General features: G+C 41.1%; 1 protein-coding gene across 1 annotated transcript in view; it reads left to right on the top strand.

The window, feature by feature from the left end:
• LOC146592329 (disintegrin and metalloproteinase domain-containing protein 9-like) overlaps positions 1–12,980 on the top strand; it is a 38,295-nt gene that overhangs the window by 18,327 nt on the left and 6,988 nt on the right. The window contains exons 12-18 of the mRNA XM_085311226.1: positions 683–851; positions 3,390–3,482; positions 3,764–3,956; positions 6,861–6,966; positions 8,440–8,623; positions 9,790–9,867; positions 12,232–12,343. Of these exons, the coding sequence (XP_085167352.1) occupies positions 683–851; positions 3,390–3,482; positions 3,764–3,956; positions 6,861–6,966; positions 8,440–8,623; positions 9,790–9,867; positions 12,232–12,343 (935 nt within the window). The remainder of the gene's footprint in view (positions 1–682; positions 852–3,389; positions 3,483–3,763; positions 3,957–6,860; positions 6,967–8,439; positions 8,624–9,789; positions 9,868–12,231; positions 12,344–12,980) is intronic.

Below are 12,980 nucleotides of genomic sequence, written 5' to 3'. Positions count from 1 at the left end.
TTTGCTGGGGTCATCAGCAGTCCTKATGACTTGTGATGGTTGCTCCTATCTCCTCCACCTGGAAGCCAACTCCTTGGTGGCTTCAAGGTGATGGAAAACCCAGCACACCACAGCTGGGGTGAACACTTCAGTAAGTCAGAGAATTGCATTTCATGGCTCTCTAACCCTTCAGCCTTTACTGTTATCCATTCGAATAGCAACATTATTGCCTTAACATACTGATTAAATGAATCTGTTTCCAGACCTCTGACTTTAGACAGCATTTCTTCCAGAATTCCTATATGCAGATTACTTGACATGTTCAGTAAATAGTGTGACTCTTGCTTCCACTTGGATTGCAGTAATTTCCATATCCATTGGAATATCCAGTATTTTCCTATGTATATTCCTGGCAATTCTATTTCTGACTCATCCATCCTTGACATCTGTTACTGCTTCTGACCTATCCCATTATGTCAATTCTTGCTCCTAATCAATCTTGTCTAAGCATACGTCACCATTCACCATCACAAATTTACTCACCAATAYAGTGTTGCAAGAGAAAATAGGAGTGAGGAAAGGCTTAGTCCCCCTAAAACTTCACATTCCTGTTTGCTAGCTGATCTACCTGTTGTCCTTTGAGCCCACCAATCATATGTATATGGTATGGTTATATATAATTAGTATTTTTATTTTCCTACAGCTCGTGCTTTGCATTCAGTAACTGCACTATGGGAGAATATTATGATCAAATAACAAGAAACAATCTACCTTGTCTTCTCAACATACCATCTTTGAAACCATTTCTTTCTGATCACTGTGGCAATGGTGTCTTGGAAAAAGAGGAAGAATGTGACTGTGGCAACGATGAGGTTAGTAATTACATATTTCACTGCAATCTACATTGTACAGTCATGTTATTAAAATTCTGGTGTTTTCTCAACTTTAAGCTCATTGAGTCATGGGAAGGAGTCATCACTGAAGTGTCACCCATTCAGATGAGCTCAGTGGTTTTCACTTCTGTTGACTCCTCTGAAGTGGAGTTTACCCAAAAATGATGCCATTTATTTCCAAAATACATATTATTTGTGCAAACATATGCAGAGCATATCTGGAAATAAATTCAGGTTTTTCTGCATAACTATGGAGAGACCTTTTGTAGCAGACTCTATGCAGACCAGATGGTGAGTTCATGCTGCAGAGGTACTCTGTTTGCAAGTATCCGATAAGGAGTCAGTTAGGCATGGAAGAGCAGCTCTATTACTAGCACAGAAGCAAGATTTCTCCATATCTTGTCCAAACTGGAAGGTGATTTTCTTCTGGTTGTGCTAAYGCTTGTAAGAATAAAGGGTTTGAAGAAAATAAAAGTATTTGAGAAGTGCTGTGGCCAAAGCAGGAGATTCCATAGAAAGACAAGCTGCTATACCTACAAATTATTTCCACTTGCCGTATTTCCATCTTCTTATCTAGTTATTCTATTTCTTTTCTTTCTTCTATTATATTTACCCTGAAGTCAGTAGAAGGGTTTTGTAGGAGTGCTTTAAAGAGCATTCTTGAATGTTTTTATCTTCACAGCTGTAATTCTAGGAACCATGCAGCTATGACACTCAAGAAAGTTTGAGTTTCCCAGTAGGATTTCTTGTTTGCATTTTGTTACTGTGCAAAGCCGAAAACTGTAACTTTGTCAAAATTTAGCCTTTATACTGATGTTTCCCACATGAGAGATTTGCACATATATTATATCCATGCTTAACTTGAACATCCTTCACTTTGCTGGTAAAAAAGGTAGACTGTTTTTAAAAATTATTTTAGGAAAAAGTACACAGCCTTCAGCCCCCTGAGTCTCTCTGATAGCTTGTCCCCTGACTTCTACTCTTCATTGGCTAGTCCAGCTTAACAGCTTAAAGTTTGTTAGTGGCTTGTGCAAATACACACACACACACACACACACACACACACACACACACAGAAATAGTGAGCATATTCATACAGAAAATAGCTAGGAACAAGAAAATAGCTAGGAACAAGAATTCAGTAAGAAGATAGGACAGACCGCAATGGTCAAGCACACTGCTCGACCACCCAAGTGCACTGACCAGGAGCTTGCTTACACACAACCAGGCCCCTTTATCTCCTCCTCCTRTTTTCCCTTGCTTGTYCCTCCCCAGTCCACTCTATCTCTCYTTTTTCCTGCCCTTGGTCTTTCTCCTAACCATCCCATAGAAAGCTTTGTACTTCCCYCAAATCCCCTTAAAAAAAACCACAATAAGTTTTAAATAGTCCTACATTCTCTCTCAAAGTTTGGTCTTTCCAGGAAACTCATGATCTTTTTTTTTCCCCCTTCTTATTAGTTACCAAGTTCTGGTTGAACCTCCTCAAGGTTACACTTGAGCAGTTCCTGCATTGGCCCATCCATCAGTGTCCTGAGAGCTCRGGTCTTTGCTAATGTATTTGTTAGCTTTTGTGCATCTGTGTGACGATGAATTTATTACTGTTCCTGTCTCGTCTGACTTCTGTGCTGAAAAGCCATTAACCAGCTATCCTTACAAAGCAGATATCCTTACGTTCCAGATATCCTTAAAATTATAGTAATTAATCTGTTCATGTGACAATGTTCAGAGTCCATCAGCTCTAATACTTGAATGATTTGGGATTAAGGATGTCGAAAAATGGTGGATTACTGCTGAAAGAATTGGAGAGTTGAAGAGGAAAGGGGAAAGAAGGAAATTAGGAAAGAAGGCAAAAATGATAGAAGGGGAGATCAACCTTWTCTGTTGTGCTCAAAATGATTTCTAAGTACTTTGGAGATACTAATTAATCTACTTTAGGAGCACCACTGTGAAGCTGGTAGGCTGGCTGATTAGCAGAGAATATGAGATGGAAGCATTAGTATTGAGAGAAAAAGATGAATTGTTTTAAGGGTGTCTACTGTCTTTGAATACCTAACCATGAACACCCAAAGCCTGATTGTTTCCCTGATGTTGTGCACTTGATGCACAAAATATGCTAGACAAGGGAGATATTGGGGTCAGAAGCTGAGCACTTGTGAAGCAAACAACTAATGAATTGGCATTTCTACAGTTCTCAAGTGAAGTGACTTGGCACTATCATATGCAAAATCCATGTTGAAGCTTTAAATTAAGTCTATTCTAAAGCACAGACACCAGCCCATAGGGGCCCTGTGTAAGGCTTACTGCACACATGCCATCAGTATTTCCCTTTGATGCAGAACTTCCAGAAAAAAACAGACTTATGGTGGAATTTGAAGAGTGACAGAAAACGGCAGATTTCTTATTTTTGTTAATCTCCTTTAATTCTGTGTTTCTTAATCTAAATAAAACGATCTTCAGGGACAACTACCCCAATAAGAAATGCTAATACTGAGATGGTGTGGCATTATTTACTTGCAGGCATGCCTCCGAGAAGGTTGCTGCCTCTCCTCCACCTGCCTACTCGCACATGGGGCCGCTTGCTACAGAGGAGAATGTTGTCACAAATGTCAGGTAAGTGCAAAACTGCTGTGTACTATAGGGTAAACCAAGGACCTAATTGCTTTTCAAAGCTATTAGTTAGGTGCTATAATGCTTCTTGTCCCCTTGTTCACTGGCCCTTTAGGCCCTCCGCCAGTCATTACACTTTGTTGTTCTTCGTCATAGACTTTTGGTGGCATTCCCTAAAATTTTCCCATGTAGGTACCTTGGGCTAGTCTTTCTGAAAACAATTCCATTCAAAACCTGTTTGTGGGGTTTTTTTTGTTTGTTTGTTTGTTTGTTTGTTTTTACAGTTTCAGCCAGCAGGAAAAGTATGTAGAGACATTAGAAACGCATGTGATCTTCCAGAGTACTGTAATGGGACTTCAGACATCTGCCCCATAGATGTATTTAAGCAAGACGGAACCCCGTGCAGTGACAACGACCGCTGCTATGCAGGGGATTGCCACAACCTCGAGATACAATGCAAAGCTTTATTTGGCAAAGGCAAGCTATGTTATTCTTAGAATTGTCATACCATCTGCAATTAGCTCTCTCCTTAAGATAATAATTAGTCATGTATCGCCTCTCATCACCTCTTCCTTTGCTTTGAAGAAGTCTGTTTTTTCCACAGTCTCTGAAGATGTGTTGTTTACACTTTGTAAGGAGGTCAATCTTAGCTATCTGGACCAGTTGCTTAAGAAAACAAATGACTTGCATGATACTACAAAATGCTTCTAAAACACCCAATGATTTTATAACAGTAGTTCTATAACAATATATATGTATATATACATATTATAATATAATATAGATGCATGAACAACAGGGTAACAAAAAAGTGGTTTTCTCTGCAGTTGTTGCAGYGCTGTTCAGGAACACCCTGTTCCCAGCGTGCCCATGCCTCGCACATGGACACCGGTCAGTACTGCCAACTGGGGCTGCTCTGTGCTCTGCATACCCCTCTATGACCATCCTCAGAGGCATAAAAGGCAATAGCAGATTTAGCCACCCTCATCCCTTTGCCACTACAGTGTCCCAGAAATAAATGTGTGCTGGAGACAATCTCTAGGCCGTTGAGGTCTGTCTCATGCCTTTGAAAGCAACACCACCACATAATTTGTTCATCTGAATTTCTCCCTGCTCATACTTCAAGCATGGAAGTGATTTTTCTCAATGGCTTGCCCACGTCTTCTTTGAAGTTATTTCAGTTCTGTACAAAATACCAAATTTCCCCAGCATAGGTGTTCGTACACTGTGGAGTGGAAGATTGGAATTACACTGATTGTAGTAAAGCCCATCAGGATTTGAGTCTTAGGTCTCCTTAAGACCATGTGAAAGTCAAGTAAAAGTAAAGTAAGCCATCTTCAAGTCAAGTAAAGGTAAAGTAAAACCACTTTCCTCTGTGTTCCATCACATTTATGAAAAGTTTTGAGTCCCTGAGAACCCATAATCCTTGCAGATTAAGGTGGTAGCATTTGTCATGAAGGTCCTTGCTGGTAAAGGCAGGAGTATTGATAAGGCAGAATATTTTTATCATCATTGTGACACAGAGCACTTAAGGTTAACTGTCACAAGAACAGTCACTTGGTGCTGATGTAGCCAAGACATTGACCTCAGCCATCTCTGCAGGATGACTATGAAATCTGGCTGTTGATTTTACTCCGAAAACATTATTCTGGATACTTGAAAATTTGTAAGAAGGCCTGATGGAGTCATGTATTGACCACAGGCTCTTCATCTTTTCCCTTAGAACTCTGTTACTCTTACACAGCACTCAGTAAGAACAAAGACGTTCTGAAAAATCTAGTAATTCCTTGGGATAGAAATGGTTCTGCCTTACTGAAATCCACACCTGTGAGCTATTTTTACTGTCTGACAATAATCAGTGCTGTTAAAACTGAATATAATGGTGGTGATTCTGGTTTCAGGCTAAATTTAAGAGATGCTGACTTGTGTTATACAGCAGGTTAGAATTATAGAAAAAGGGTAAGTCTGGAAAGGATTTCAGGTCTTCAATCTAATTTTCTGCTCCAGGTTGTTTGGATAATTAGCACAGTCCATTCTGACCTGATAAACAGTTGAGCTCCTGGTGGCAAAGCTGTTCATTTAGTCACTTCGTTCTAACACTGATTATTCTGGTCTGAAGAAGAACAGGGAAAAAAAGTGTACATAATACATGGCAGGCGAAATGTAAGCAGAAAATTAAGAAGACTGGAAAGGAATTTAAAGAGTCAAGGATAGGATGCTCAAACTAAAGAGACACTAGAGAGGACCCTGGGAACTGCAGAGCAGGGAGTTCAATTTCCAGCCACAGCAGGAAGGCAGAGTCTATGACCAAGAGCAAGGTCAGACAGCTCACCACTATACCACTATCTGAAATCACCAGCTCAATGTGAGTGGTAGCCAAAAACAAACAAACAAAAAAATCAAAAAACATTGCTGTACTGTTGAGAATATGACACAGGGCATCAGTTTGTTGCTATATAAACCATGCTGAACATACAACTTGTTTGCTGGGTATTATTCTGCTGTTTACATTCCAGGAAAGATGTGGTAGAGTTAGAGAAAGTCTAGAGACAGCCAATTAAAATGGGGAAGGGGAGTGGAGAACTGCCTTACAAAGAGAGATGCTGAGAGAGAAACTAAAAATGCTGGCACTTTGGTTTGGAAAAGGCTGAGGGAGATGTGATTGTGTTTACAAAATCCTGAAGGCAGTGGATGAGGCAAATGAAAAATGGAGAGCCACCAACCACCATAATGCTACAACCTGGGAACACTCCCCGAAATTAGTAGGAGATTGGTTTAAAAAAAAAAAAAAAAAAAAAAAAAAAAAAAAAAGTAGCAAAAAATGACTCTCTGGAACTTGCTGCTGCATGAGGTTGTGAAGACAGACATGACCAGGAGGTCAAAGAAGAACTTGACAAACTCATGGACAGCAGGTCCGTAAACACATGCTGAAGGGACTGTGCAGGGACTGGTATCTCTAATACTTTGCATGTTCTCCTTAAATCACATATCCTACTGTACCATCAGCATTGGTTTGACCCAGTAGGACATTTCTTAGAGTTGTATCCTTACTCTTGTGCTTCTTTGTTGTTTAAAAGATGTTCAAAGCCCAGGTTAGAAACTTTGAGGGTGACAAYGGAAGGAGGATTGAAGTTTTTTTGTGAACAACTTGGAAAAACCTCCCTGCCTTTTTCTTCTTCAGCACATGGAGATTAGAAATTTCATTTCAAGTTGAAATGGAAGGAGTGACATGAGACTTGGAAATTTTCTCTGTCACATTTCTACAGTTCATTAGGACTTGATGACAGAAAGATCATTCAAAAATCAGCAAAAAGGATCAGGTTGGGTGCTCTTAGTCCTCTTCTTCCCATGAACACCTCGCTTTGCTCTCTCGTTCTGCAGCTGCCCACCGTGCTCCGCTGAGCTGCTTCAGGGAAGTGAATGTTCGAGGCGACCGATGTGGCAACTGTGGCTGGAATGGGACATATTACACTAAATGTTTAGAAGAGTAAGTGGTGGTTGCTGTTACTAAGAGTATGAAAGTACGTAGTATCCAGAAGCCAGGCAGGACTGGGGCACCATTCTTGCAGGTGCTGTGAAAGGCAAAAAACCAGAACACTGCTTCTAAGAGCTTTTCAGTCTGAAATACTTTTGTTGGGACTAATCCCAATAGAGAAGCAAAAGGAAAAAAAATAGTATCAGTAAAAGAAGCACAGCTTTTTGCACAACTTGGAGGCTCTGCTAGGCTTTTCTGTTTAGTTTTCATAGAGGAAGAGTGACGCACAAACACTACAGAGAGCCTACCTGTGTACCACTCAAAGTATGGAAGGAAAGCAGAGGGCAATAGGAGGAATTTGAGGTAGCCTTTTTCAGGATAGTTTCTTTTTACAGTTGACTTCAACTCAGAACGTTAAGTGAAGATAGTTCTCTTTTTACAAAAAAAAATACAGAATTTTCTTCTATGCCTGTCCAAAAGAGCCTTAAAACTTCCTATCTGCAAGAGAAAAGAAGAAAACCACGATGTTTATCTTCTCTTTCAACATTAATAGAAGATCAGAGCATGATTCTTCCCAGTTTCTTCTCCCTCAATAAGGGGTTACCTCATCATTTGGCCAGGGCTGGGTTTTCCCATTCCTTTAGACAACTGTTTCTCTTTTTTTTCCCTTCAGAATTAATTCCTTTTGTGTTGCTGCCAGGGGCTTATTTGCCAGTCAGTATGTTTTGACAGACACCTCCAGAGCCCTTTTGTAGAGAGCACAGTCCCTCAGTCTTTGCTCTCACCATTCTCCAAACCCTCCTCTACAGTCCCATCCTGTGACCAGAACGTGCTCAGAATCACGCACATTTGAGTGTGGATACGGATAATCATCAAAGTAAAGAGGGAGGTTTACCAAGACCTTGGAGATTTCCTGTCTCTGTGCACATTAAGAGTCACCCAAAATATGCAATTACTTGCACCTAACCTTTTTTTCATGATTGCAGTTCACCAAGGCAGTGCTGTTATTAGAGTAGATACCAGGATGCAATTCAGAAGTCAAGTTTATTCCCTGCATCCCTACTAAGCAGTACACAGGTGGCACTTCATTTGCACCATCTCTGGCCATAGAGATGAGTTTCTGAATGAATTGTAGCCAATCCTTCCTTGCAAAAATATCAGTATTCCTCATACCACATAAGGAATGAGCAAAACACAYGAAAAGTGAGGGTCAGATATACAGATGGAAATGTCTCTGCAGCTTCTGGGACAGACACAGTAAGGAGTTGTGTCTATACAGTCCCAGACACTGAGGACAACTGGCATAAAACAGTCTGCATCAATGCTAGTCAAGCATCTCAATCTCTGAAAAGGGTTGGCTGCCTGCAAATTGCCTAAAAGGACTGACCCTGGACAGCTCTAACCGCAGAATTGTTCTGAGAGTGCAGGCTAGAATTGGTCAAATTTGTCCCAGGGTGCTCAGATAGGCTTGTTTTTCTATCCCAGGAACGTCCTGTGTGGAAGAGTGCAGTGTGTTAACATTAAAAGAATACCGGTCAGGAAAGACGGCGAGACCGTGGTTCAGACTACCGTGAACAATCACTTATGTTGGGGACTGGAATTTCATCTGGCTTCGGACACGTTTGATGTTGGATCAGTGAAAGACGGCACATCGTGTGGTAGAAACAAGGTACCCTTAGAAAGCTAAAAGGATATGAGAGYAGTACAAGACAGAGATTAAATGGAGGGATTTTGTTCCTAAAAAATTCTTGATCTCAGATATAAGACTCAAAGTGCCTCCTCTTAAAGACGCCATTAGCTGCCGAAAACAGCAGCACATTGTCTTCTTCTTTTTCTTGAACTGAGTGGCTACGGCAACAGCTGCTATTTTTTCTGTTAGAAGGGAGGAGTTGTAGATTTTCTTCCTCTTTTAAAGCTCCTAACCAAAGTCAAAGTTTATTTGTTATGCATATGAGAGAATTTTAAATGTTTTTTCCAAGAATAGGATTCACTTCCCTTTGATCTATGCAGTAGACCAAATTCTGTTCAAGGAGGTGACGTATTAAAGTATCTGTTTCCTGCTATTATATGGGAGCAAAAAAAAAATTCTAAGAAAAATAGAGGTGCTGAGTTACACCAAAAGGGATTTGAAGGAGCTCTTGAGTTTTGATTTCATTRGAGTTCTCCTTCCAGGAGAGGTAGGTCTCACACCACCAGTGCGAACATTCATTCCCAAAATAACTCACTTGGAAAGCAAGAAGTTGAAAATATATTTCCTCCTTTCTCCTCTTGTCCAGAGGAGATGCTTTTGTGTCTCCTAGAGCTATGAAGATACTACAATTATTCCAAGTTGAGCAAACAAAAAACTTTCTGTAGTCCCAAGGTCTTGTTCATTATCCATGSACTGGAAAGGACAAGACAGGAGTTCCTGAGCCCCAAATTGCCAGGAATCGGGAGAGCAYGCTGGGGAAATAGTGTTGGAAATACAGAAAATAAGAATGATTGTGCGTGGTCAGTCTAAGAGCCTGTGCAGCCCAGAACCCTCCTCCAGCTTTCAGCAGATACCTACGGAAGCTTCAGAACAGAGCAGTCACATGGGATACTGCAATCCAATATTGGTACAACCTTAATTATTTTCAGCACCAACTATTCAGCTCCTGAGCTAGAAGTCATTTCTGCACATTGTGTAACCCTCAGYGAGTTTGTCCAATCTCTCAATTTTTTCCAGGTACCACTTAAATTTATTTCTTAACCCACCAGGCAGTTTCTCGCTATTTTTATATTATTCACCATAAGTATTCTTTCCTAATTGCTGTCATTTTATCATTTTACTCATATAAATGCCTGATTTTGCAGATATGTTTAAATAGGACATGTGTCAGCACAACGTATCTCAACTATGATTGTACAGAGAAAAAATGCAGTGGCAGAGGGGTAAGTAGAAAATACTTAAATATCCTTTGAAAAGTAGGATATATAAAGTGTAAATTTGCATGTAGGATCTCAAACGCAATGTTAGAAGCTCAGAATGGTGCATGGTTCAGCAGCACAGTTTACTTTGTTGTTTGCCAGTGACTGCCCTCCCAAATTCTACTCCGACTGTCCCCAGCACTCTTAACAGCAGTGTTTGTTGGATACTCTTTTCCATTTTTCCCCTTGTTCCTCAAATAAAGTGAAAACCAACTTCCACATCATAGCTCTGCATCCTTCATTGCATCTGTTTGTGCTACTGAATTTAAATTAGCTGGAGTTGGAGAAAAAAACTAAAAAAAAATGTGTAACTTCACTTTCTTTGCAAATACTAAAGAAATGGCAGATTTCATACCACAGTGGCCGTGTTTATTCTTATGTAATACAAACATTTCAGATATYCATACTGACATAATTATTTCACATATGGAGTTTTTGTAATTTCACTTTCAGGTCATCTATTCTTCTTTGTATATAGATATTAATGTAGATGAGCAGAAAGAGTGTCTRGGTGCTAGCAGAGATGCTAAGGGAGAACACTGGGGAAGATCTACTATCACCTCTCCTGTATTTGTAATATACCTAAGMACTAGTAAGAAAAATTACTGTTTCCACTTGTGCTTCTGTTTTTTTGGCTTTATTTATGAAACTGATTGCTGGCAGACTGTCAGCTTGTAATTGGCAGGGTCAGAGGACTGCTTTTCTCCTTCTCTGTCACCAGCTGTAGGTGGTTGAGTYTATCAGAAGTTAATGTGCCTGGTAACATATTTCTCAATGCAGTTGGAATAAATATGTCTTTTTGCTGACTCCAGAGAAAGGTTATGACCTTTCAAAAAATTCAAAAAATACATACATATTTTGGGGGAAGCATTTCTCCAAGTAAAACACACATTCTTGAAATTAGTAATTATTGTCCTGCATGACTTGAGAAGTAGAGCAAACAAGTGAAGAAAATTAGCCTCAACCTTGTCTCATGCCATAAAATAACAGAGACCTGGACTAATAATAAATAACAGTCAAACAGCTAAGCAGCGTGTATAAAGGGCTAGAGAGGTTCACTCCCGCACTCCTCCCCAGTGCATGCCACTGAAGTAGCTTGGCCTCAGACCCACAAACCCAGAAGAAGCACTGTAACCCCAGGGCACTTCTTCCATCTGCTTCTGGGCTTCCCCTCTCCAGTGCCCACACTGCCTCCCAGCTCCTCAGCCTCGCAGGCACAGCAGCTGCTCCTGCTGCCTCTAGGTGCTGCGAGGGAAGCTCAATTCCTCCTCCAGCAGTACTAGGTAGTAGAGCTGTGTCCAGGCCCCTCTGCACAAGGGTATCCTCAGATGCTGTGGCAGATGGTCCCAATGGCATGTTGGCTGTGGTGATTCTTCTCTTGAGCACTGCAGATTGCTGCTGCTTCCTGGGAGAGTCCTCTCCAGCAGAGATGTGGAGTTTCTCTTGGAGATCCAGCCCCAAGGTTGGGAGTCTACACATGGTCAGCCAAGTGGTATCAGATTAAACTGGTCCACAGTGAGGACTGCTGGCAAAGCCTTGTGAGCATAACAGGGATCCCCTCTCCTCTGCTATCCCTTCAGATGGTCTGTGTGTGAGGCCACAGCCCATTGGTCTGTTAGGGACAGAGAGTGAGAACTGRGGAACACAGGAACTGAGTAATCTGGCCTGGATATGACAAATGGATGTATAACCAAGGGAGTCAGGATCTCTATCTTGTAGGAAAAGCCATGATTTTTGAATCACATAAAGGTGACAAAACAATTTTGGACAAACTTGTGAAATTACGTTGTCATGAGAGACATTCATATTATTCACAAGAGCAGGGTAGACTTGCAATTAATAAAGACTGCTAAAATTGCTTTCCAATTTTGAGACGAAAATGGTTTGAGAGATGCAAAAAGTACTCCTATCAAAGCTGGAAAAAACCATATAACCATCTTTAATCTTCTATATGCTGTCGTCTCTTCCCTGCTCTGTTCATAACATGTCTTTCAACTGGGCCATCACTTCAAGGACAAGATGAGGCGATGGATCAAGAACTCCCAATGACCCTCAGTTGATTTAGTAGACATCTAATGATGCCATAAAGCCCATGACAGCCTGTGACCCGAGGCACCAGTTTATCACCTTTACACAAAAGAAGTCAGATGTTGCCATAGTGGCAGCTAAAACACATGAAAAAAAAAATCTTAGGCTATGTATTTCTTACAGCCTGTCTCTGCTGCCCCTGCCAATGACTCGTGTTGGCAGCTTTCTTGCTGGAGAAACACAGAGCCAGTGTATGACTTCTCTTTTCTTATGYCATAAAATATTCCTGTTTTCTTTTAGGTGTGTAACAATAAGAGAAATTGTCACTGTGATTTTGGGTGGGCCCCTCCTGACTGCAAACTGGAAGGATTTGGAGGCAGTACTGACAGCGGGCCACCTCCTTCTCTTGACCGTAAGTGCTGTAGAGTGGGACTGTTCTGCACATCTCACTGCTCTTCTTAGCTTTATGTTTTCTTGGTCAAGTTATCCTTTCATATCATATGACTTTGTTCACTCATATGACATCATTGAGGCTTCTCTTTCTCCCTTTCCACTTACTCACATCAGATATTTTTTCTCCAACCTTGTTGCCTTTTCACCATTTGAGTTGTGCTTGTCTTGCCTGAATCGCGTGAGACTGTTCTTAGGACACCCATGTGGACTGCAGGTGCACTCCATAAAGCACAGGGACCCAACAGCAAACACAGTTCATTAAGACAGTTTATGAGCAGGGTCTTTTGAGCTCATCAAAACCCTCTTAAGTGAATCTTCCTCCCCTTCAACAGAGATCTCCAGCAGAGCTCCAATCCTGAAYGGGACAGAACATAAATAAATATAATCCTGGTATGCCTTTATGAGAGGTACACTTCTGCCTTCCTAAATCACACAGACATGGTGGGATAGCTCACATGACTGGAATGCTGCCATGGATGGCTATGTGCTTTTTAGGAGAGACAGGCCAGGAAGGTGAGGTGGTGGAGTTGCTCTTTATGTGAGAGAGCAACTGGACTGCATCGAGCTCTGCCTAGGCAGGGAGGAGGAGGAGGCAG

This window comes from Rhea americana, unplaced genomic scaffold, assembly GCF_003343005.1.
Source record: "Rhea americana isolate MKP2758 unplaced genomic scaffold, rheAme1 scaffold_335, whole genome shotgun sequence".
NCBI classification, from domain to species: domain Eukaryota; kingdom Metazoa; phylum Chordata; class Aves; order Rheiformes; family Rheidae; genus Rhea; species Rhea americana.
The sequence above is the reverse complement of the archived record's forward strand: the minus strand, read 5'-3'. Positions and strand labels throughout refer to the sequence as shown.